This window comes from Pundamilia nyererei, unplaced genomic scaffold, assembly GCF_000239375.1.
Source record: "Pundamilia nyererei isolate P.nyererei 1_Seehausen unplaced genomic scaffold, PunNye1.0 scaffold00028, whole genome shotgun sequence".
NCBI lineage: Eukaryota > Metazoa > Chordata > Actinopteri > Cichliformes > Cichlidae > Pundamilia > Pundamilia nyererei.
The window spans coordinates 3,374,640-3,396,521 of record NW_005187429.1 but is presented as its reverse complement, the minus strand read 5'-3'; the positions used below and the strand labels follow the sequence as shown (position 1 = coordinate 3,396,521).

At 41.6% G+C, this 21,882-nt stretch overlaps 1 protein-coding gene across 1 annotated transcript in view; it reads right to left on the bottom strand.

Moving 5' to 3' along the window:
• Window positions 1-3,368: 3,368 nt before the first annotated feature.
• Window positions 3,369-21,882, bottom strand: part of pard6gb (par-6 family cell polarity regulator gamma b) — a 34,555-nt gene continuing 16,041 nt past the window's right edge. Inside the window, exon 3 of the mRNA XM_005728474.1 lies at window positions 3,369-4,998. Within this exon, the coding sequence (XP_005728531.1) occupies window positions 3,935-4,998 (1,064 nt within the window). The 3' untranslated portion in view covers window positions 3,369-3,934. The remainder of the gene's footprint in view (window positions 4,999-21,882) is intronic.

The window sequence follows — 21,882 nt, the reverse complement described above, 5'->3', positions numbered from 1 at the left end:
TAATATAAATAAATAGAATATAATGGAATACATTCTCAATGATGGATACAAGCGCCATTTCTTTGCATGTCTGCCCCTTTGGATTCATGCATCAAAATTAATAAATTCCATTAGCCACTTGAGTTTTAAAAATTATCAAAGTTTTTCAGTTTATTTCCCATCATTTTCATCTTAGGACACGGCAGTTTTACAACAGAATTCCAACCACTGGATCAATTTTAGAGGTTTTACTCTTAAATTTTCGTGCTTTTAACTATAAGGCAAACTTATAACTTGAACACTTCAAGTAAAAAAAGATAACTGCAATGAGATTTGTTATAGTGCAATGAAAAAGTATTTGCCCCTTTCCTGATTTCTTAGTTGTTGTTGTTGGGTTTTTTTGTTATTGCATATTTGTCACCCTTAAACATTTCAGATTATCAAATAAATGTTAATATTAGAAAAAGATATCCAAAGTGAATAAAATAAGGGAGTTTTAAAATTATGATTACATTTATTAAGGAAAAAAAGATACCTGACCCTGTGTGAAAAAGGAATCTCCCCTAAACCTAATAACTGGTTGTGCTATTCTTGGCAGCAAGAACTGCAATCAAGCCTTAGTGCTAAGTGGCAGCAAGTCTTACACATCTCTGTGAAAGTATTTTGGCCCACTCTTATTTGCAGAATTTGTTTATTTCAGCCTCACTGGAGGGTTTTCAGGCATGAATGTCCTGTTTAAGGTCATACCATAGCATCAAAATCTGATTTAAGTGCAGACTTTGATTTGGCCACTCCAAAAGCTTAACTTTGTTTTGTTTTTTTGTTTTTCTTTGTAAGCCATTCAGAGGGGGGCTTGCTGGTGTGTTTTGGATCATTGTCCTGCTGCCAGATTTGAGATGAGGGCATTAAGCTTTTTCACCTTTTTCTGGTAGAGTGCAAAATTCATACTTTTACTCTTAGAGTATTTTCTGTAGGTCGCCAAGTTGGTTTGGGTAGCCTAATCTAAACTAAAATCGATTTCTACATGGATGAACTTGTATGATTTGACACCGAGAGCATTGAAAAGAGGCAAGTGTAGTTTACTTTTGGGAAAAGATTAAATATTTATGTTGTGGAAAGTGCTGTAGGTTTTTTTTCCAACAAGCACTAAGGACTCTTGCAATAGAAAAAAAAAAAAAAAAAGATTGTCTGGTCTGATAAAATACAACAGTAACTTTTAACATTTCAGTACGTGTTATTCCAGTGTCGACCAGCATGTGGCAGAGTGAAATACGGCATGGGGACTTGGGGGAGTTCAGATGTCTGACGCAGGTCAACATGTTTTGTATGCAGAAAAAAAAAACCTGCCTATGATCAAAGGGGTTTAACACGTTTTAGCATACAAAGTATCCAATGAAAAGGATTACCTGTCAAATCCGTCAGGCTTGTGCAGACGTTTCCAATAATTCCCTCTGAACCTCAGATCTTCAGTTGGACGTGTTCATGTCCAAGAAAGCATTAAGGCGGCCACGTCTGTTTATTTTGAGTTTGTCGGCTTTAATCGGTGTGCGCTTGAATCCTATATTCTATCAGCTGAACATCTGTATCACATGTGGGGAACATAACATAACTGTTTCTAACTGTAACTGCCCTTCCTCGGCTGACTCTGATAAAAGGACACAGATAGTGAAGACTGATTGCGTGACAGTTAGGATTTCAGGTCTCCGGCTAAACCCACAGTCTGCTGACTGACAGTGCTGACTAGTTGGGTGTGAAGGATCTATTAGATGTATGAGCAGTGTGGCACCCTGAACAAACACAGGAGGAAAATATTCATTAGCAGTGAATTGAAAGATGTTTGCTGCCGGAGGGCCTCTGACATGCATTCCAGTTGCATATCTAGGTTGGAAGCAGAGGCTGTAGCCAAAAGCAAAATGATGATAAAGCTGTACCCGACTCAAGGAATTCAACCTTCAGATAGTCTACATCTTGACTTTGTGATGTCTAAAGTGAATTATTTTGTGAAACAAGACCTTAATTTCTTATCTTCTCCTTCAGCCTGACTACTGCTTTCTAAAAGCCTAGGATTTGTGGCTTTCACTGTAGCTTTTAATGACTTGAATGAGGTGCAGATGACATCACTACAGACTCATCACCTTTAAATAGCCACAAGTCTTTGTGGTTTTACACGAGTCAAGATTACTTTTACTTAAGCTTCAGAAATGGTGCTCCAGAAATTCACACCACTTACGCCACACTGTGTGGTTATGAGTTCCTAGTTACTCTGAACTGGAATGTCAGCCTCTTTGCTTCACCATCAGCTTTGAGTTTAATGAAAATCTTCTGGCCTTTAGTTTGAAACCAAAACTTATTTTTCCCATTTTGTTTAGTACAATTCATGCAGTCATCTGTGCTTAACAGCATCTTGTGTCTGTTCAGTACAAAAATACATTTTAAAGTAAATACACTCACTGGCCACTTCATTAGGTACACCTGTACTATTACTCATTAGCGCAAATATCTATATAAATTGTATATAACATAACTCAGATCCATTTTTGCATGTAGATGTGGTCAGTAAACCAGCTGAAGTTCATGCAGAGCATCAGGATGTAGAAGAAAGTTGATTTAAGTAACTTTTAAGTGGCATAGCTGAAATACTTAGATGGGCTGGTCTAAGTATTTCAGAAACTGCTGATATGTTGGGATTTTCCCCAGACAGCCATCTCTAGAGTTTACAGAGAAAACACCCCCCAAAAATAAATAAAACAATCCAGTGAGTGGCAGTTCTCTGGGTGAAAATGAGTTGTTGTCAGAGGTCAGAGGAGAATGGTCACACTGCTCTAAGTTGTAGTAACAAATCACTTGTTAGAACCACGGTGTGTAGATGACGTTGTTTTCAGAGATGCTCAAGCTGGTGATGTAGCTGTGTGGGGTATATTTTCCTGGCATGCTCTGGGGTCTTTAGTGCAGAGCGACACACAGCCAAAGTGTTGTTGCCAACCATCTCCATCCCTTTATGACCACACTGTACCCACGGCTGCTTCCTGCAGGATAACACACCATGTCAGAATTCAAATCAAACCTCAAACTGGTTTCTTGACCATGAGAGTGAGTTCACTGTACTCAAATGGCCTCTATTGTCATCAGCTCTCAATTCTTAAGAATGTGGTGGAATGGGATAATGACATTAGTCGAGAAATCTGTAGCTATGATGTGATGCTATCGGGTCAATATTGACCAAAATATCAGAGGAATGAGCACCTCTGTGAATCAGTGCCATGAATAAGGAGTTAAAACAACAATAAGGTGTGCCTAATGAAGTGACCAGTTGTAGTTTGAAAGCTCTAACAAGCTAAAAAGATAATTATATAAATGCAGAAATTATTGTCTCAATTTAGAAGCCATTAAGTGCATAAGTAGTGGAGCAAACATCACATTTATAGTTTGCATAATTGTGAGACAGAATAATTTATTGAAACAGATACACGGATTTGATCATAAAGCATAAAAGACCTATTAAAAAAAAACAACAAACACTCTACACAGCATTCATCAGAATATAAGAAATATAGATTTACTCTTTAAAACATCCACATAAACAAACCCCAGTTGGTCCCAGTAAGAAGAATGAAAAGGGTCTTAATAAAAAGTGGTCACTAAGTAAAGACACGAGGCTGTAGGTACATTCAGAACTACGATAGTGGACTCGCCTAAAAACAGTTATTTGTTCTGATGCTTATTACAAAACATACAAATTTTCTCATGTATGATAAAGATGACTTTAAAAAAAACAAACACAAGAAATATGTACACAATGCTCTTTCCTGTTTGCAACTTCCTAACATCAAAGGTTTTGTAAAACCAGACAGAAGTTACAGTTAGTATCTGACAAAACACGCACATGCTCATTATTTAGCTGTTCCAGTTTAGTCTCTGAGCAGTCGGGATGTTTGTGTGTCTGTGTTTGTAAGTATTATAGGGTAATGACAGTGCCGTCCTCCTCCACCCCTCCTCTGGGAAGTGCGAGACTGTTTCGTGGGTCAGTTTTCAGTGAGCTGAGGATTTTGTGCAGGCTGCCGTTGCTGTGGCGGAGGGCTGGGTTGCTGGTATGATGAAGCTGCGCGTGGGGTTGATGGCTGTGAAGGGACTGCTGGTGTGGGTTGTGCTGAAGGTTAAGGTCTTTGTGGAACTGGTAGCTAAGACTGCTGTGTTGGTGGTGGTGGGACCCTCCGTTTAGACTCTGCTGGGAGTGGAACGAAGCAGTGGAGACCACCGACAGTGGTCGTGTGGGAGGGCTCGGAGGTGCCGCCGAGCCTGAGGTGGTGGTCGGATTCTGGTGTTGTGTGCGGGACGCACTGGATGCCAGTGAAGCATTGGACCTCTGAGATGGCCTCTTGATGTTTTTCTCTATGACGACGTCATTATCCTCGTCACTCTCCAGGTCATCCTGATAACCATGCGCCCCAGAAGGTGGCATCCCCCCTATGTTTACATACATGTGACCGGTTGAGCCGTTGCTATCGGACGACTGGCCCGAGCTGCCGGAGATCCTGCTGCTGCGGACAACGTTGTTGCGCTGATTCACCGGTTTGACGGTAACAATCAGGTTGTGGCTGTTGGCGATCATCATATCTGTTACCTGATCCAAGGATTTCCCCGTCACTTCAATGCCGTTCACTTCCAGCACCTCGTCATTAACCGCCAGCAGCCCGGTGCTCTCCGCCAAACCTCCAGGCACCAGCCGAGATATGAAGATGCCAGGTACTTTCTCCAGTCCGTGAGAAGTCACGCGCACGCTGACTCCATCTCGAATGTAAAAGCCCAAAGGTTTGTCTGAACCGTGGCGATACAGGCGGACACGGCGGTGAGATTCAGGCAAGATGTCCACATCAATGATTGAGGAAACGGGTCGGAAGTCCTGTGGCATGCCGATGCGGATGTGAGGACGTTTGCGGTTGACGTCGTTGCGCAGCGCGACCACAGGCTTCTTCTTACGTGTTATGGTGTTGGAGGCAAAGTTGGTATAGTCTATCTCTTCTGCAAAGAAAGAGACGAGACAGAAAGAAAAAGATTTAGTGACAAGAAAACCAGTTCAAAATGTTTATCTTCCATGTGTTAAACCAAGGCCCCATAGAAAAATAACTATTTGCAAGTATGAATCATGGAAAACTAGTCAAAGAATAAAAATATAAATCTGGAATGGAACAAGATAAAAAGACTATCAAAACCTCTGTTACAAACTCCGCAACCTTTGTGCAAATGATGCACAAATGTAGCTGACCCGAACTGTCCTGGGAAACACCTGCTAATCATTTACACAACTTTTATTCCAGTTTTGACACAATATTTTAATTAGAGGAAAGTTATAAACAACACTGGAGTGCTCAGAGGCTTACTCACAAGGTTTCTATGCAAAAGTGCAACTTGAACAGGTCAACTAGATTCAGAGAAGCTGTGTGTGTGTGTGTGTGTGTGTGTGTGTGTGTGTGTGTGTGTGTGTGTGTATATAAACTGCTGAGTTTGCTGAGCATTCCAGTGCAGAAAGCTGTGACCCACCCCTCTGCTACCAGGCTGCAGCTACATGGATAACAGGGTTGCATTTCTGCACGCAGATACAAAGTCACATGAGGTACATGTACCATAACCCATACAACTCAGTATCAAATGTTAAAAAACAAACAAACAAACAAACAAACAAAACCCCTCATTGTGCTCTTTATAGCTAATTAGAAAGTGAACCATCTTCCACGACCTCAGTTCACAAGTGACCTCAAAGGACAATGAGACAACACGATGTGGAAAGAATGAGCTGAGGGAAGATTTGTTTGCTAATCTCAGTTAATGCTCGATGTTTCCAACCACAGATTCAGAGCCATCGATGAAACAATGGAGGCCTTCATGGTGGACTTGATTAGTGCTCCCTAGCCTTTTTATAATCTGACAAACCCCACAGGAACAACGTCATCCCCCCCAACTCTGAAGCATTTCAACTGTTATTTAACTCCTAATTGTTTATAATGTTAATCATTTGTCATCATGTCAAACTGTCAGAGAGTTTATCAGATATGTTAAAGCTTTGAGCAGTTACAGTTTTAACTACACAAAGTCTCTAGGAATTACTTTTAGCCATTTCAGTCATTATTGAACTTTGATCAATTTTCATTTGTAATTTAATAACTGCTCTGAACATCATTTTAAATAGCAATTTTACCCAGTCACCCCTTACCTTTTGTTCTGTCTGCATTTATTAATTACTTTTAATTAACTTCTCAGGCCAAATTTGTTCAGGTTCACTCATCTTTTCAATTAAAATTGTGCTACAGAAAAAACACCTCCTCTGGTACTTTTTCCCTGGTTGGAAATCAGTGGCTTGGATCACCCTGTCAGTGAATGACTGACATTTAAAAAAAAGAAGAAAAAGTAATCACTGCTGAGCATTAAACAAACAACAGCAACAAACCTTTTTTTTTTTTCTTTTTTTTTTTTAAAAAAAAAGGGATGAATGTGTATTTACAGTTTCACATTGACTCACATATGATTACACATATGTTCACTGAGTTGTATTTCTGACAAAGATGCAAATAAGAGGAGGAGAGGAAAAATAAATAGCTCTCTAATCTTCTCTTCTCAGGCAGGCAGGAAATCTGGACACAGTAAACCGTGATGTGACAGGAAGCGAAGGTCCCCAGACAGGAGAATCAGCTCCAGCACTTCCATTACTATGACTCATGTTTGCCCGACTGTTAGGGACACTTTAAGAAGAAAAAAAAATGAAATTGTGTGTTTGACTGTGCACTGATGGTTCAGCACACAGTATTTGTTGGGCCTTTATTCAAACACTGAAATAAATTTCAATTCTGAGCCAGCTCCAGCCTCAGGACCTCTGCCATACACCTCCATATGGAGTGCCGACTCATCATCATTGTATGTTCTCCCTCTACAACTTCTGTGTGCAGACTGATGACTAAGCAATATATTCTATTTTTTCCAAAATCCATCCTCTTGGCATGCATCTTGGCAACGAATCTGGGAAGTTTTCCAGGCGGGTTAAGTCATGTTTTGAATACACTTATCTACAGCCCAACCTTAACAACAAAATACCTGCCAGCTCTGTGGTGGCAGCTAAGTCGCGAACCTCGACTGTGTGCATGCATCAGTTTTGATTGGCTCTGTGTGGTCAGAGGGTGGGACAACTGCAATTTTTTGTTTTTAGAGAATTAATTTTTTTGGGAGAATTAACTTTAAAGTTAAACATCGTCAGGTTAACATAGCTCTACAATTTCTATTCAGAATACTTTGAGTGTCATATCTCTTTCTGATAATGTCTGTATGATGGACATGAAAAGTAGAGAAAAGAATATAATTGTTGTGAAACGCAACGTGTGCTCAGGGTCTTAATGCTGTCAGGTGAACAGAAGCAGCTCCCATGAAATCGGCAGTGCTGTCGACCGTAGAAATCATGGGGAAACACAATGAAAACAAGGCAAAAATAGAAATGATAAATGTGCAAACTATAAGACTGACATCTCCTGGCTCAGCATGAAATAATGTTGTCAAGTCCTCAAAGACTCAAGCCAAGCAGCTGTGCCAGAAGTGCCCGATAAGGAAGAATAAATTGCTTTGTAAAAATGCATTTTTTAGCAGAGACAGTCTGAATATAATCAAACTCGGTGCTTGGTATTCTAAAATGTATTGTGCATGTTGCAGCAGAAGCTGATTTGATTGAAACCAGACGAGGCATTCGCTGTAGCGCGGGAATTTCTACCACAAGTGAAAGTCTGTCTGATGGGAACCATGTTGGGTGGGATTGCAGCTAGAATGTCATTACAGGTTTTCGGAGCAACACCCTCCTTCCACACCCTCACCTCAGTCTGAAGCAATGCCACGCCACATCATCGCGGTATATGGGGCAACAGATGATTCCCCCCCCCAACTGAAAAGACTGTAGTTTGTATGCAATGGCTCACAGCTGTTCTGCAAAACCCCAAAGAAGCATATATTTCTGTAATTTGCTTTAAGGGACTTGCATATTTACAACAGACAACAGTGGTGTGCTGATATACCCAAAGGGGAAGAGCTGAAGAGGACAGACTAGTTAAGCTGTTTGGGGTTGTGTTTGCATTTTAAAAAAAAGAAAAAGAAAAAAGGTCACTGTATAAAATCGGCCCCAAATTATCTTCTTTATTTCCAATACTATGATTTCCCTCCATCTTATTTATAAAAACAAAACCAAGACAACAACGATGACAGCAACAAAAACGACTTGTGACACAATCAAAATGTATGCAGACGGCTGTTTACCTCTCTAAAAAAGAAAGCCTCAAACTCCATACACCTCAGCAGGCAAGTACCAAACACTAAGTAATACCACACAGTTTGATGAAAGAATGAGAGCCACGACAAAAGGTATTAAATAACAACGACAAACAGCCAGAGGCAACGCTGTGAGTTGCAACACACTTCGCGGGAAAGCCTGAAGTCATATTATATTTAGGAAAACAAAAAAAAAGTCCTTATAAAAACCTGTTTCTCAAGAAAATAATCAGTAGATAAACTGATGATGGATCATATCTAGCTAGTTAGGTGATATGTAGCCAATCAAATTGAGATGTTGAGTAGAAGGAGAAAACAACAGTGGCCACAAAACTTAGTTCATGTCTGTCTGCTAGACTGGGGTAATATATTAATCAAATTAAAAAGCACCTTTCCACTGCAAAAGCTCAACACCTAGTGTCTGCTGCCTGTTGAAAACCCCTCTACATAAGCACAGACACTGTATGCCTTCTTGGTAAACTCACATGTGTTTCTTTAGGGTTTAATAAAGCAGGAAAACTCTCTCTTACTTGAACGTTTGCATGAAAAAGAAGATGTTTCTAAACTAAATCTTATTAAAAAGGTCAACTACTTGGAAAAGAACAGAGTAAGGATGAACCATGAGTGTCATAGCACTGCCAAGTGTGGGAGACGCAGACAAACCCAAAGTGAGCATGTTCCAGCTGATAACACGATGGTTAACATAACAACTCCTGACAAACCTAATCCCTGCAGCACGATGAAGCATGATGGGTAAGCTGATGTGAACCCGCTGATCAAAGAATGCCGGGTCAATGCTGAGTGTTTGCAGGTTCGACCTAATAAGTAAAAGCCTGTGAGAAGACTAAATGTTGATCACAGTATGGAATAGAAAATGAGTCAAATTTAGGAACACTTATATGCATGCACACTCGCTAGTAACAGCTGTTTGTACTGTTACTTTGCCCAGAAATACTAGAGAACTCAAGCCAAGCCAAACCAGAGGAGTGAGGTTGAATGCTGACAGATGGAAAAAAAACAAATGAAAACAAAAACAAAAATAACGTTTAACAATTGAGGTGTGAAGTATCAGCAAAGGTAATACGGGAGCTCTGATTCGTTTGAGAGGAATTCAGTGTTGCAATGCTTAAATCAACATGTGAAAGGGAGTTTTATTTAGCAATACTGGCTCCAAATGCACCACGATGCCAGAACACCACCTTATGTGGCTCCGACTGCTTTGAGGTCAGAGGTGAAAAGGAGTCTACATTCTGCTCTCTGTTGATGTGTGTGCCTGCCACTCCAAGAATGTGGTGGTTAGTCGGCGATATCTCCGATCAGGTTGAACTCCTGCATTACGTCAAGACAAGACACAGCAAGTGCCTATTTTAAACCTGACTATCATTTTTTTTGGCTAATGAGCGCCTTTGCTGACATATATATTTTTCTGTTTGTTTTACCCACAGTTTTTAATGAATCCTTGAAAGGCTGGTTAGCAAATGAGTTTCTGCCTGGTTCTCAGCTGCTATTAAATGCCCCATACTGTTCACACCTTACAAAGCCAAAGGGGGAAAAACTGGAAAAATAGCCTCTGATCCACTCAAGCCCACCTCTAGTTAACTGTGAAAAGAAGGCGTTTTCAAGTCCTACTGCTTTTCCAGCCTTTCCCATAAAAAGCAGGAATCTAAAAAGTTTTACGACCCAGCCATTAGGACCTCACTGCACACTTGTTCCTGGCAGGTCTTCTGACATTCCCACTGACTCAAAACAACTTCAGAGGGGCAAAGTAGATGGAAATGAAACACAGCAAGAGTGCACTTCCATTTTGAGGCTGTGCTTTAAGCCCTCTCTGTCAGCTTTGGTAATTTCATGTTTGATACAACATGGCTAACACGCATGATTTAACGGAGGGAAATAAAATCGCAGGGAATTGAACCTGGGTGTGTTTGCTTGTATAAGCTACTCTGTCTAACATCATCAGTCCAGCACACTGTCACATACAAAGTGTTAGGGGTCACCTTCAAGATGTGTGAGCAGTATGTTAAAAGCTTTGCTTGCACCTGTGCAGGAAAAGAGTGCAACCACAGAGAAAAACAAAGTACCTGCTGGAACCAGAGCCTGAACTGATAAGGTCAGTTATTAATGCATCTTGTACCATCATGTGAGTGTACATAGGAGTTAAACACTGCTGCAAATATGGTGTAAGACACTAATCAAACAGTGTTAGTTCAGGTATGCCAAAGGGCAACCCCAGAAGATAAGCTAATGTCAATGCCAGATGATACCAGGCATTTGACTGGCTAATCTCACGTGCATGCTAGTCTTGATTGAGCTTCATTTCCTCACCATTTAAAAGCTGTTTTTTGGAAGAATTAAATGCAATCAGTGATATTAAGCTTTATGGTTTTATCACTGCAAAAAGAGTTGTCATAATGTGGGAGTGGGTCGAGGCATCTGCACACACAGCTGGTTAACAGCTTTAGCAGTGGTCTCCACAGTGGTGTGAGCCCAGATACAACCAAGACACAAACAGCCAAGCTGAGGAACTTCAAAAACAACCACGAGGCCAATCTAAACAAAAAGCACTAGTTTGCAGTTTTGGTACTTAAGTAAAGCACTCGTTTTCTCTTCGCCATCATATCCAACACCTCCCAGGCTATTGCTATTGGTAAATAAATAAATAAAATTTTTAAAAATGTCAACCTAAAAGGGTAATTAATAGTTGAACTTTGTGTTTCTGCAGTTATTGCAGGTATAAACGGACCACTTTCATATTTTCACAGCTATGCTTTCTTGTGAGGAGTTACGGGAGAAGATCACACCATTTCTGGTCGGCAGCATTTGGCTGCCTCTTATTTACTACACATGATTGCAATCTTTTCATCAGAGCTTCTGCAAGGACGCCAAAACGTCCTTGCGTCCAAAACGTAAAACTTTATCTCATAATTTCAGCATTATCTCATAATGCTGAAAAGTTCTGACTTCCCAGCTCATTTAAAAAAAAAAAAAAAGAAAAAGAAGAAAAAAAGTGTTGGATATGGAGAATTTTCACAGGACATGGCATTTTATCAGCTCACTGCAGCAGCAGCCTATAAGCATCAGTCTGCTGGTCTGTCTGTCTACAGTACAGCTATGCATGTGACATTCCTGTGCCCCAACAACCCTTCCAGGCCCCACCAGGGTCTTCGTCCAAGCGTGACAAAGTGCTTAGTGACAGCAGAGACTAATCACTGGAGAGAGGGAGAGATGAGGCATATAGAGAGAACAGAGAATAGGGCTCGACCCTGCTGCCTTTTGCATTAGGTCACTGGATGCTGTGGCAGTGGGCTCCATTCCTGAGCCCCACAGACAGACACACACAGACATACAGCTGGGAGCTCCTCACTTTCACAACCACCAGGAACATGGCATGATGCAGGAAAGGATGAAACCTCACATGACAGAGCAGAGCCTCGCAGGACAAAACCAGACAGCTCAGTACAATGCAGGACAGTGAAGCCTATGCGTCCTACTGAAAACATTTCCCCACTTTACCCGCATTTACATTTTTTTTTGTCCCGTTTGCATTAGAAAAGACGAGATTTAATGAAATGCAGAGCATTCTGTGTTGCTTTCTCCTTGTGCGTGGGATTGCAAATAGCTGGTTTTCATGACTATCCGTTGTGGTTTCACACAACGCTTCCAAATACAGCAGAATGAGCTGAGCAGCAAATTTCTACGTCTCTTTCCCATGTCAAAAAAAGGAAAAAAAAAAAAAAAAGGCAAGAAAAACTCAGAATGCAGCGTGCAGTATCTTTTAAATGAGAGGTTAGGTTTTCATCTTTGTCTCAGTATCAAATGGAGGAACCAAAACAATCCGTCTTCTTGGACGTGTCCGGGCCTCCCTTTTGGAGATGGCTGAGAAGTCCCTCTTTGTGTTTAGGCGCAGACTACTGCCAAGATTTTTCCAACTAACACTAACATGGAAAAGGAATCCAGACTGAATAAAGACATTTTTAAACATGCAAACATATTTCACATTCTTGCAGGGGTGGATGAGGCAGAGCCCGAGTGGAAATTTGGAGAAGCTCGATAAATGTGCGTGGTTATAACAGACAGCTGCACTGAGGGTTAGGGTAGGAGCTAACTGGAAGTTTCAGTGATTTTGTGAATGCACAGACCATATTAAGGTTTACCATATTTCCATGACATTCAGTGTTTCCAACAGAATGTGATTATATTTACGGCAGTAAAGGGGAGGGGATCTATAAGTGGACTCACACTGTAACATTTGTATATTAGAGCAATAAGCAGCTAAATCAGAGTTATCACTGAGCCTTGAGGTTCGACCAGCTCCACCGTCTCGGTTAGCAACAGTGGTACTACATTCTCCCACATGAACCAGTTCTTCACCTGCTGCAGATTCTGGTTTAATGACACCTTCAGATGTCCACAGCAGAATGAAGACTACAGTCACCAAATGCAATCCAAGACAGTGGCATCAAAGTCGGTCACGGCAAGTGGTAAAGAAACATGAGACAGGAAGGCCAAAAAAGGTAGCTGGTTGTCAGCTAGGGAAACTTTCAAAATAAGAGTGTGGAGATAGAAAACAAATGGCATTGTTGCAACTGATAAAAAGGCGGGGGAAAGAAGCTAGAGCATGAATGGGTGTCTTTATGGTGTCCCTGTGACAGAGAAGTGACGTGTCCAAGGTGTCTCTTGCCCTATGACATCTGGGACAAGCTCCAGCCCCACTGTGACTAGGGATGGGTACCGGTTCTGACATAAACAGTAGTAACCAGACCGAAAAGCAGCGCACATTTCAGTGCTTTATTTCGGTGCTTTTTTTTTTTCTTGAGCTGTCATACAGTTTGGATTGTAGCCAATCATTTTACCTTTCCAAGGATAGTAGGCGGGCCCAGGTACGTACGTTCTTTTAGAGCAGAGCTACAGATTAAAAACGCACACGGCGAAGCGGTCAAAAGTCTGGCTGTACTTCACAGAAAAAGATGCAAACTCAAACTCAAGATACATACTAAGTGCTTTAAGGTGATACTGTGCAAAGGAGGTAACACCTCGAATCTGATGAAACACCTGGCGACACATAGCGTTTTTTTCAAAAGCCGAGAAATGCACCGTATTTGATAGCTTGCTGCAAGACCTCACACCGAGCACATCTACTGCGGGTGTGTTATCGGACCCGGAGTTAGCAACATCCCCCCCAAAGAACCTGAAGAGGAGAGTCCTGGCCCCTAGCCCTGCCAGCCCCTAGCAGAAATGATGATGGCAGCAGCAGCCGTTCTTCTGAGTGAGTAGCTTAATGTTGTTCGTGTGTAATTTACGTTGAGTAGGCTAACCACATTACAAAATTAATGCACGCAAGGTGAACTAGCAAACACCATCGTAGTTACATGCGGCTGTCTTCTTGTTTGATAGAGTGATACCATATATGCCCTATAGCTGCAAAAAAAAAAAAAAAAAACAACAACCCCCAAAAAACCCAGCTAAACATGAGAGGTTTTAGGACAAAGTTTGTATTTTCCATTGTTTAAGCACCAGTTCCAACCAAAGGAGGCATGTTGTATCAACAGAAAAGGCTAACTTTGTTATCATTTTGCAGAAAAAAAAAGACTTCTAAAAATAAAAACATAAGAGGTTTTTAGACAAAGTTTGTGTTCTCCATTCTTTAAGCATCGGTTCGAGCATCGTTTCAAAATTACCGGTTTGGCACTGGTATCGGATAAAACCTAAACGATATCCATCCCTAACTGTGACCCCAAAATGGATCAGCAGAAGAAAATGGATTACAGGATCGGTGGAATTTAATACATCAAAGCTAACTGCAGTTGCAACTAGTCATTTAATTATTAGTTAAACTGTTTAACATTGTAAAATCTCACTGTGCTTTTTATGCACATACAGGCAATTCGACAGTGAAGCATTTCTTAATTTTTGCAGTCCTACTTTCACTCAAACAAGTTCATCCACAAGTGACAGAGAGGATACGGATATATCCAAACATAAATACACTTCAATGTGAACTCCTTCAACCTGCTAATTCCACAAAGATGGTAGCAAACCACAGCTTAGAGCCACGACTGTCATGGAGATTGCTTAACACTTCAAAGACCTACAATCCTTTGTTTAGTCTGCATTCATATTCTCTGCATGCTTCAGGTAGATAATAAAAAAAATAAAAATAAAAATTATGAGATAACATAAAAACAAGGGACAGTCAGTTTAGAAATATAAACCGTTAGCTTCAGGGAAACAGCAGTCTTAGCTTGTGCCAAATACAGATTTTGGGTGCACACTCTGCACGCACCCCGTTCACACCGGCTTCACTCATTCAGCTAACAGTTTCTGCAGCACACAGAGGCCGGGCTGCACATCTGGGACAAGTTAAATGGAGCTGCTTTGTCTGCTCCACTCTGGCTTGGCTCGTCTGCGTGGTGGGGTGTGGAGAGAGTCACAGGTTTGAGATTCGCTGCAGGTATCGCCCACCCCCATCACGCCCCCTCTGACCTCACAAACCACCAGAAACTTTACGTATGTGGGTGTCGGGCCAAGTCAGAAGGGAAGATGCAAGTTAAGGGAAAATAGGAGTGCATTTAATGGAAAAGGGAGTGTGTGCACGCGTACTTTAAGAGATTAATCTGTGTTTATGTGTAGGAGGGGGGGGTGGTGGCTGACAAGGCACAGAGGAGGGGAGAGTGAAACATCAAAGAGGGAGGAGTGTGGCGAAGTAGACAGGTCCTGCATTCCTTCAACTTTTCAAAAAGGAACAATGTACACTCCATCAAGTGTTCCCACTTACAAAATGCCTTCGGGGGTGGGTGGTGGGGTGGGGGTGGGATTCATCAAGTTTCCTTCCCTTCATCTTTCTCTTGAACATAACCAACTACTGCTTCTGCTTTTAATCCTGCTGCCTCTCTGCTGACCATATGCATGCTTCCAACCCCAAAAAACACATGCTGTTGATTTAAGCTCCCAAAAGCCTCCGCTGCCATATGGCCGCAGGTAAACGCTCTACTTTCACTGCTTACTGACCACATGAAGATATAAACACCCTTATACATCACCAAAGTTCATGTACATCTTACACTCTTTACATCACAGAGATGCACTGAGACAAAATCCAGGTACAGACTGCTTTTATTTAAAAAGACAACGAGACGACACTCAGCGCCGGCGCATGATCGCTCGCACGTCTCATAACCATACAACAAGTAATATATTTTACAGGCATTCTGGCAAAGAACGGATGCGGGGAAATAGATTCTGGCAGCGTCCGGGTCACAGCAGCAGACCTGGACTTTAGTACATGCCATCTGTCTGGACTTCTGTTAGTATGAGACATGCGAGTGATTAAGTGGGTGTGTTTGGAAGGACGGGAAAGACTTAAGAGGAATGCCTCCAAAAGCTTTCAAACTATGAGGAAACAGAAGATATTGTTTCTTAATAGAGCAATCTTTGTGAGTCTCTTCAAGACAATACAAAAAGACATTCTTAAGGAATACTCTGAAGACATGGGGCGAAGAAAATAGCTGCAGTATAACCTTTTGATTCCACTCCCACCCTCGAACACGAGCTTATCAGCCTCTTCAACCATCAAATAATATTTAATGAGCCCCAGGCTGAAAAGATTGGGACTCTGGATTAGCTTCACATTGTTTAATGGAGAGAACAATGTTTACGAGTCCTGTGCGCATATTATTCACGTGCGCTCATTTCAGGAGTGAGAAAAAGGGAACACGGTCCATTTGCAGCAGCTTGTTGAGATGGTTTTATGCTTTATGCTGAAAGCATTGATCATGAAGTTTAATAGGAGCAAACAAGTCGAATGAATTGCCAGAGGAAAAAAAAAAAAAAAAAAAAAGGTTTTAGATTTTATTATAAGAATAATAAAAACTAAAAACGCGTAAACGGAAAACAGTGGCTGCTGTTCAGTTGGATGCATCATTCTCTATACTGAACAAACACGGGAACATTACACTGTGCCCTTCAACCATGTATCAGTACTACTGATCAGAGATCATCCCTGGTCCAAAATGGTAGGCCTGATCTAAAGATGGAATTGGAATCCAAATAAGTAAATCCATGATAGCAGAAATGTAGCACTTGGTAGCAGTAGTACTGACATAAGCAGATATTGATGATGGCAGAATGTTTATTCAAATGTTAACATTAGTATGGCTTCAAGTAGCCTACCAATCTCCCCACAAGCTATAATGCTAGTTGCATTATATTAGCTCAAGCATTTATTCTTGTTTACCAGCTGCAAACATTTTAGCCTATGGAAAAAAAATGTGGCTTTTCCAGCAATTTCAAACTAAATCATGTTATTTTGGAATAACATGAGGATGAAAACAGTTTGGATGATGATAGAATGAATGATCTGGATGATGGTCTTTTGTGTGGTTTGCAAAAACTGGAGGTATTTACTCCCTTGGTCTGAAAAGTATGATGGCACCTTTTGTAATTGAGGACGTTGAATTAATCGTCATTGTGATTAGAGGTCATACTGCCCTACGCCGCACTAGTTGCTTGTAGTTTTTCCCTGTGCTTTTTCCATGAACAGAGGCTGCTTAGCGCATTGTGCATGGCTTCTTTAGCCACAGCAGTGACAGCACAGATTAGAAGTTTCACTATTTTTTTACCCATTACACTCACTGCTGACATCTTGGATGTTAATTCTGAGTTGGTAAGACTGCTCAGATTCTCCGAGTTAGAAATCTGAGTTGAAGGAGCATTTCAGTTTCAAAATCTGACTTAATCTCCAACTTACCAGTACAATGGCTAATGTACCAAAACAGAACAAGTACTACTGCGCTGTCAGAATTTTGGCATCAAGTATCAACACACATAGACTTCCTGTCCCTTTAACTGTATTCTTATTTCCCCTCAACTTGCACCGCTGCTTGCGACTTAGCACGATACCAATATGGTTTGTTTAATTGTATCCAAATAATCAACCTATAAGCAAAATAACATAAATTCCAAGCTATAACCATTTCAGTTTAACAGAACTCTTTTATAGAGGCTACTTCATGATACAATCTGTGTGATCTCAAACACCACGAATGAACTCTTGAAGACCTCTTCTGCCGTTTTCATGACCTTCTGCCTCATCCTTCCCAACCTTTTAAACCTAATCTTTTATCAGCTGCAGGTGACAGACGACAGGCAGACTAGGAGGATTATGGTCTCTCTGGAGCTCACATGCAGATACACAAACATTCTGCAGACAGGCCAGGACACACCGGAGGTTGTGACAATCAAGGCGGGCAGGTAAGGAAGTAAGTGCACAAACAGGCATGTGAAAAATTTAGAACAGCTCTTGTGTAAACAGCTGAGGACAAGTCGTCGTATTGCCTGCGCACCAGTTTTGTTTCTGTAAACGGACGGCTCAGGGGAAACACACAAAGAGAAACCGAGGAAGGGCGATTCTGCCTCTCTTCAAATAAGACTTCGTGCTGAGAGGGTCTTACATCAACTCACAGGAAAAGGGAGCCTTTGTTTTGAAGTTGCCTCTGGAGACGTTCATCTCCCGTACTTCATGGTAGAAAAAAAAAAAAAATTTTTAAAAAGGAAAGAAAGAAAGAAGGCCAAAGAAAATATTGCGTTGGACAGCAAATGAGATCTTTTCATTCTTATCCAAGCAGACGAGTATGCAGCAATAAGGTCCAGTCAACTGTGCTTATTTTGTCTAAAATTAAGCGATAGCTGAAGCAGAACTTTGTCCACATTCGATGTAGCCGGACGGCTTCAGTCTTAAGCCTCAGCGTGAGATTTGCACTGCTACGTACTCAACCATTCCCTTAATGTGAGCAAACACATTGAGCTCTAGTGAGTCATGAAAAAAGGGGTCAGTCAGCCTCCAAGTGAGTGCCCCACCACCACCACAATTGCTATGGAGTGCGATTGGGAAAATGCTCTGCAAGCTTGGACAGGCCCCCTTCTTCCATCTTCCTGAAAGATAGCACCTGAAACATCAACTCTTACACAACCACACAGCATAACAGAAAACTTCCTGTGCACAGTGACACATATCCTTGGTTTTTCCTGCCCCTGCTTTGCTCCACTGATTTCATTTGCAGTTTACTTCATCTCGCAGCTAGCTACAGCTAAAACAGTCAGTACTCTCCTCTGCTCTCTTCCCTCTCTCTCACACACCATGTCAAAACTGTCTGTGGGAGTATTTCCACATGAGCTGTCAGTAACCATTGTTTCAGGGAGTCTCTAGGACACAACTCGTACCAGGACAAGAGTCAGGGCTCATTCCTCCCCTCCTCCATTCTTTTCCTTCCTCTCCCGTCCTGAACTGCTGAGTTGGCCTGATTCAACCACCGACTCGTGGCCCACATGTTTAGAGAACGGGGGATGGTGGTTGGGAGAAGTGGGCAGTGTCTTCTCACGGTGTGCGTTTTTGTTCTGCTCATAAGATCAAATGAAGAGGAGGGCTTTTTCCTAAAACCTTTGTGGGAATTTATTGGTGTTTGGGTTCTGACTGCATCCCCAAATGGGCTCAAAAAGTAAACCACGTTTATGAGACTTCAAGTTTGTCCTTTGCAAGATTATATTAAAAGATGCACAAGTGCCATTTGAGAACCTCTCACATCCTGTGTGACAAATACACAGCTGCTAAAAAAAAGTGTTGCATCCACTATAACTTAAATATTGCTAAAGCTCCCTCTGTTAAATCATGGACAGGCCTTAGCTAAGACACCTTGATTAGAGGTTAATTGGGGTTTACTTTGATGCACGTTGCAGGGGCCACTGTCAGGCTCTGGTGATTTGTGATGGCCAATCATAAAAGGCTTCAAGCACAATTGTAGCCAATCAAATCGTGACTTTGAATGTTATGGCTGAATAACAGCCAGAGTCGCAGGGGCATGACAGCTTGTCTCATTGTTATAGCCTCATGACCTATATAAGACAATGTACTGTATTTTAACTACCTAAAAATCGCACACACACTCACATACCCCTTTAACAACCAGATGTGAGTAAAATATAAGTAATATATGATATAAGATAGAAATAAATTATACAAAAAATATCAATTATAGAATCTGTTGGGGCTAAACAACAAACAAGAGTGTTTTCCCTCACCAGGGACAACAAAAAAGGTTCAAACTCAGAAATCCAGCCCCCCCTTTTCCACTTAAAACAAACAACGAAATGGCCTCTTAATTCATCAGTGTGGCGTGGCCACATGGGAATGCAAGAAAAGTACACAACCCTAAAGAAACACTGCACTCCCTCTCAGCGGAACCAGCTCCAACCACTGTAAGCGTAGAGAGGAAAAACAAAACTACACAACACATGAAATGTGCTGTGACACAAATATGACTACAGGCGTGATCTTTGCAGTGTGCATAAGACACACTGGTGACTGTGTGCATGTTAAGTGTGTGCATGCTCTGTTAGCTTCACATTTACTGACACCACTGTTAGTGAGGTTCAATAACCAAACACCAGAAACTTACAAAAATAATAAACAGGGACCCCTCAGTCCTCCCATATGTTTGGTGGATTTAGCGCTGTATGATTTTGGCCTCGGGGACCTCACCAGGGTCATCAAATTAGGAAAATAAAGTTACTTTGCTCCACAGTTGGATCTGAAAGACGAGTCTACATGTTTAGTGCATCTGCAAGATACCTATAAATTTTAAAGCGAGGTGTTAAGTGCAGTTTACTTGTTTATCACATTCATGTTAGCCATGCTACTACTGGTCACCACAGAACCGTTTTTGTAGCCAGGACACAGCTAACTTGGAGTTAGCTGAGCGACTCTGCCCGTGGGGAGTGTGTTTCTGTGGCTGAGCTCTCGAGAAGCATAGTCAGTCCCTCCCTTTGTAATTATGGACTCCCAAAATAACTCTTTGCAGAGGCTAAACTAGGTTGATGTTGTGCTAGCTAGCAAACACTTCTTATAGCTCAAGATGTCACGAAGCCTTGAAATGCGCAGTAGCTTTAACTTTAATGTTCAAATTTGAAATGAATCCAAAAGCTTTTCACCAGGTGCAGAAAACAGAACAAATATAAACTACACTGAAGCCACGTCCAGGGTTTTGAGCTGATAATTGCACCGCAGACTGCCGCATACACTTAGAGCCATCTTGCACGCTTTGATGATGGGATTTCCTCAAAAAGGACAAATCCTTTGCTCAAGCTTGCAGCTGTGTTCATAACATTCACATGTGTGAATGAGTGTGCGTTTTCCACTGCTGCACACATACACAGCAGCACTCTCAGAGCATGCCTGGCCTTGTCCTTCAGTAGAGCTGTAATTAAGGAGGAACTGCAGCGAGCTGTCTCTGCACCAAACCAGCGACTCCTCCCTTGAAAACCCACTAACACCCACCCAGCGGCCATATTCCCCGCTCTCTCTAACCCCAAATCTTCACCCTCTTCCCTCACGGTTCGGTCCAAACTTTGCCTGGGAATTTTCCACTGCATTCTTGTACTTGACCACTCTCGGTCTGTCTCTGTCCTGGCTGAAGGAACTCATCATCATCATCATCATCATCATCATTTAGGTCTGATCCATTGCTGGAGATAAGGCTGACGGATGTAACTGTTATAGAGGGACTAGTTTGACATTTTGGAGACTACAGATGTTTGCCATCCTGCTCAGAGATCAAACTCAAACCCACATATACTATCTGTCTGTATGGCACACCTGAACCTCCCTTCAACCAGGTGTAGCCGTCAGGAATGGAGGGGAAAAAAGGAAACAAACGAGTACGTGCATGTGTAGGGAAACACAAGTTAAAGCTACTTTGCCAACTGTGACAGACATGTTGACAACTGTAAACCGGTCATGAATGTTTCCCAAACACACACTTCCTTTGCTCCTAATTTGTTGGTATTAAATGTGAAATTTGCCATCACTCACCTCTGTCCGCTTCTTCAACGCCAAACACATCATTAGGTTGGGTACTGAAAGCAGCACGTTTAGGGTACCGACTGAATTACGTTGGCATTTCTGAATACAGAGTCCCACAAAAATCAATCTGTGCTAAATTTAGGTATCAGAGCCAAACCATGCATAGTCACTTCTGTAAGGTGTTGAATGAAAACAAATGCACAGGGCATCTGGCAGCAGCGGGGAGCAGAAAATAAAATAAAATGTAGTACTTTTACTCATTCGAGTGTAGTATCATAGTGTATTTTTCCATATGCTCCCCCCCAAAAAGACCAAGATACTATCTGTTCGGTTGGCATGAGTCACAGTTGCCTGAAAGAATTTGTATAAGAGTCAGGCTGAAAGCACAAGAACAAAGCTGTTGAAATGATTCTTAAAACAGCTCCCAAACAAACACAAACGGAGAACAGAAACCCACATACAGTTGGGATATTCAAAGTCACACATGTGACAGGATCTCATTCCACTTCCCGGCCATAAACCAGGGGAAAGGACAAGCTCGTTTATGCTCTTTGAAGGTTCATGCTGCTGGTAGTGACTTGGGAAGTTGTTTGTTTGTCTCCGAAGGACCGGCTATGTTCATGACATTCATCACATTTCCAGAGCCCGGCTCTCTAGAGCTTTAAGTGCATGCAGGATGAATTCAATTTCAGAGGCCCTGAGTTTTTCTTAAAAAACGAAAAAAAAACAAAAAACTGAGTAGACATAACAGACAC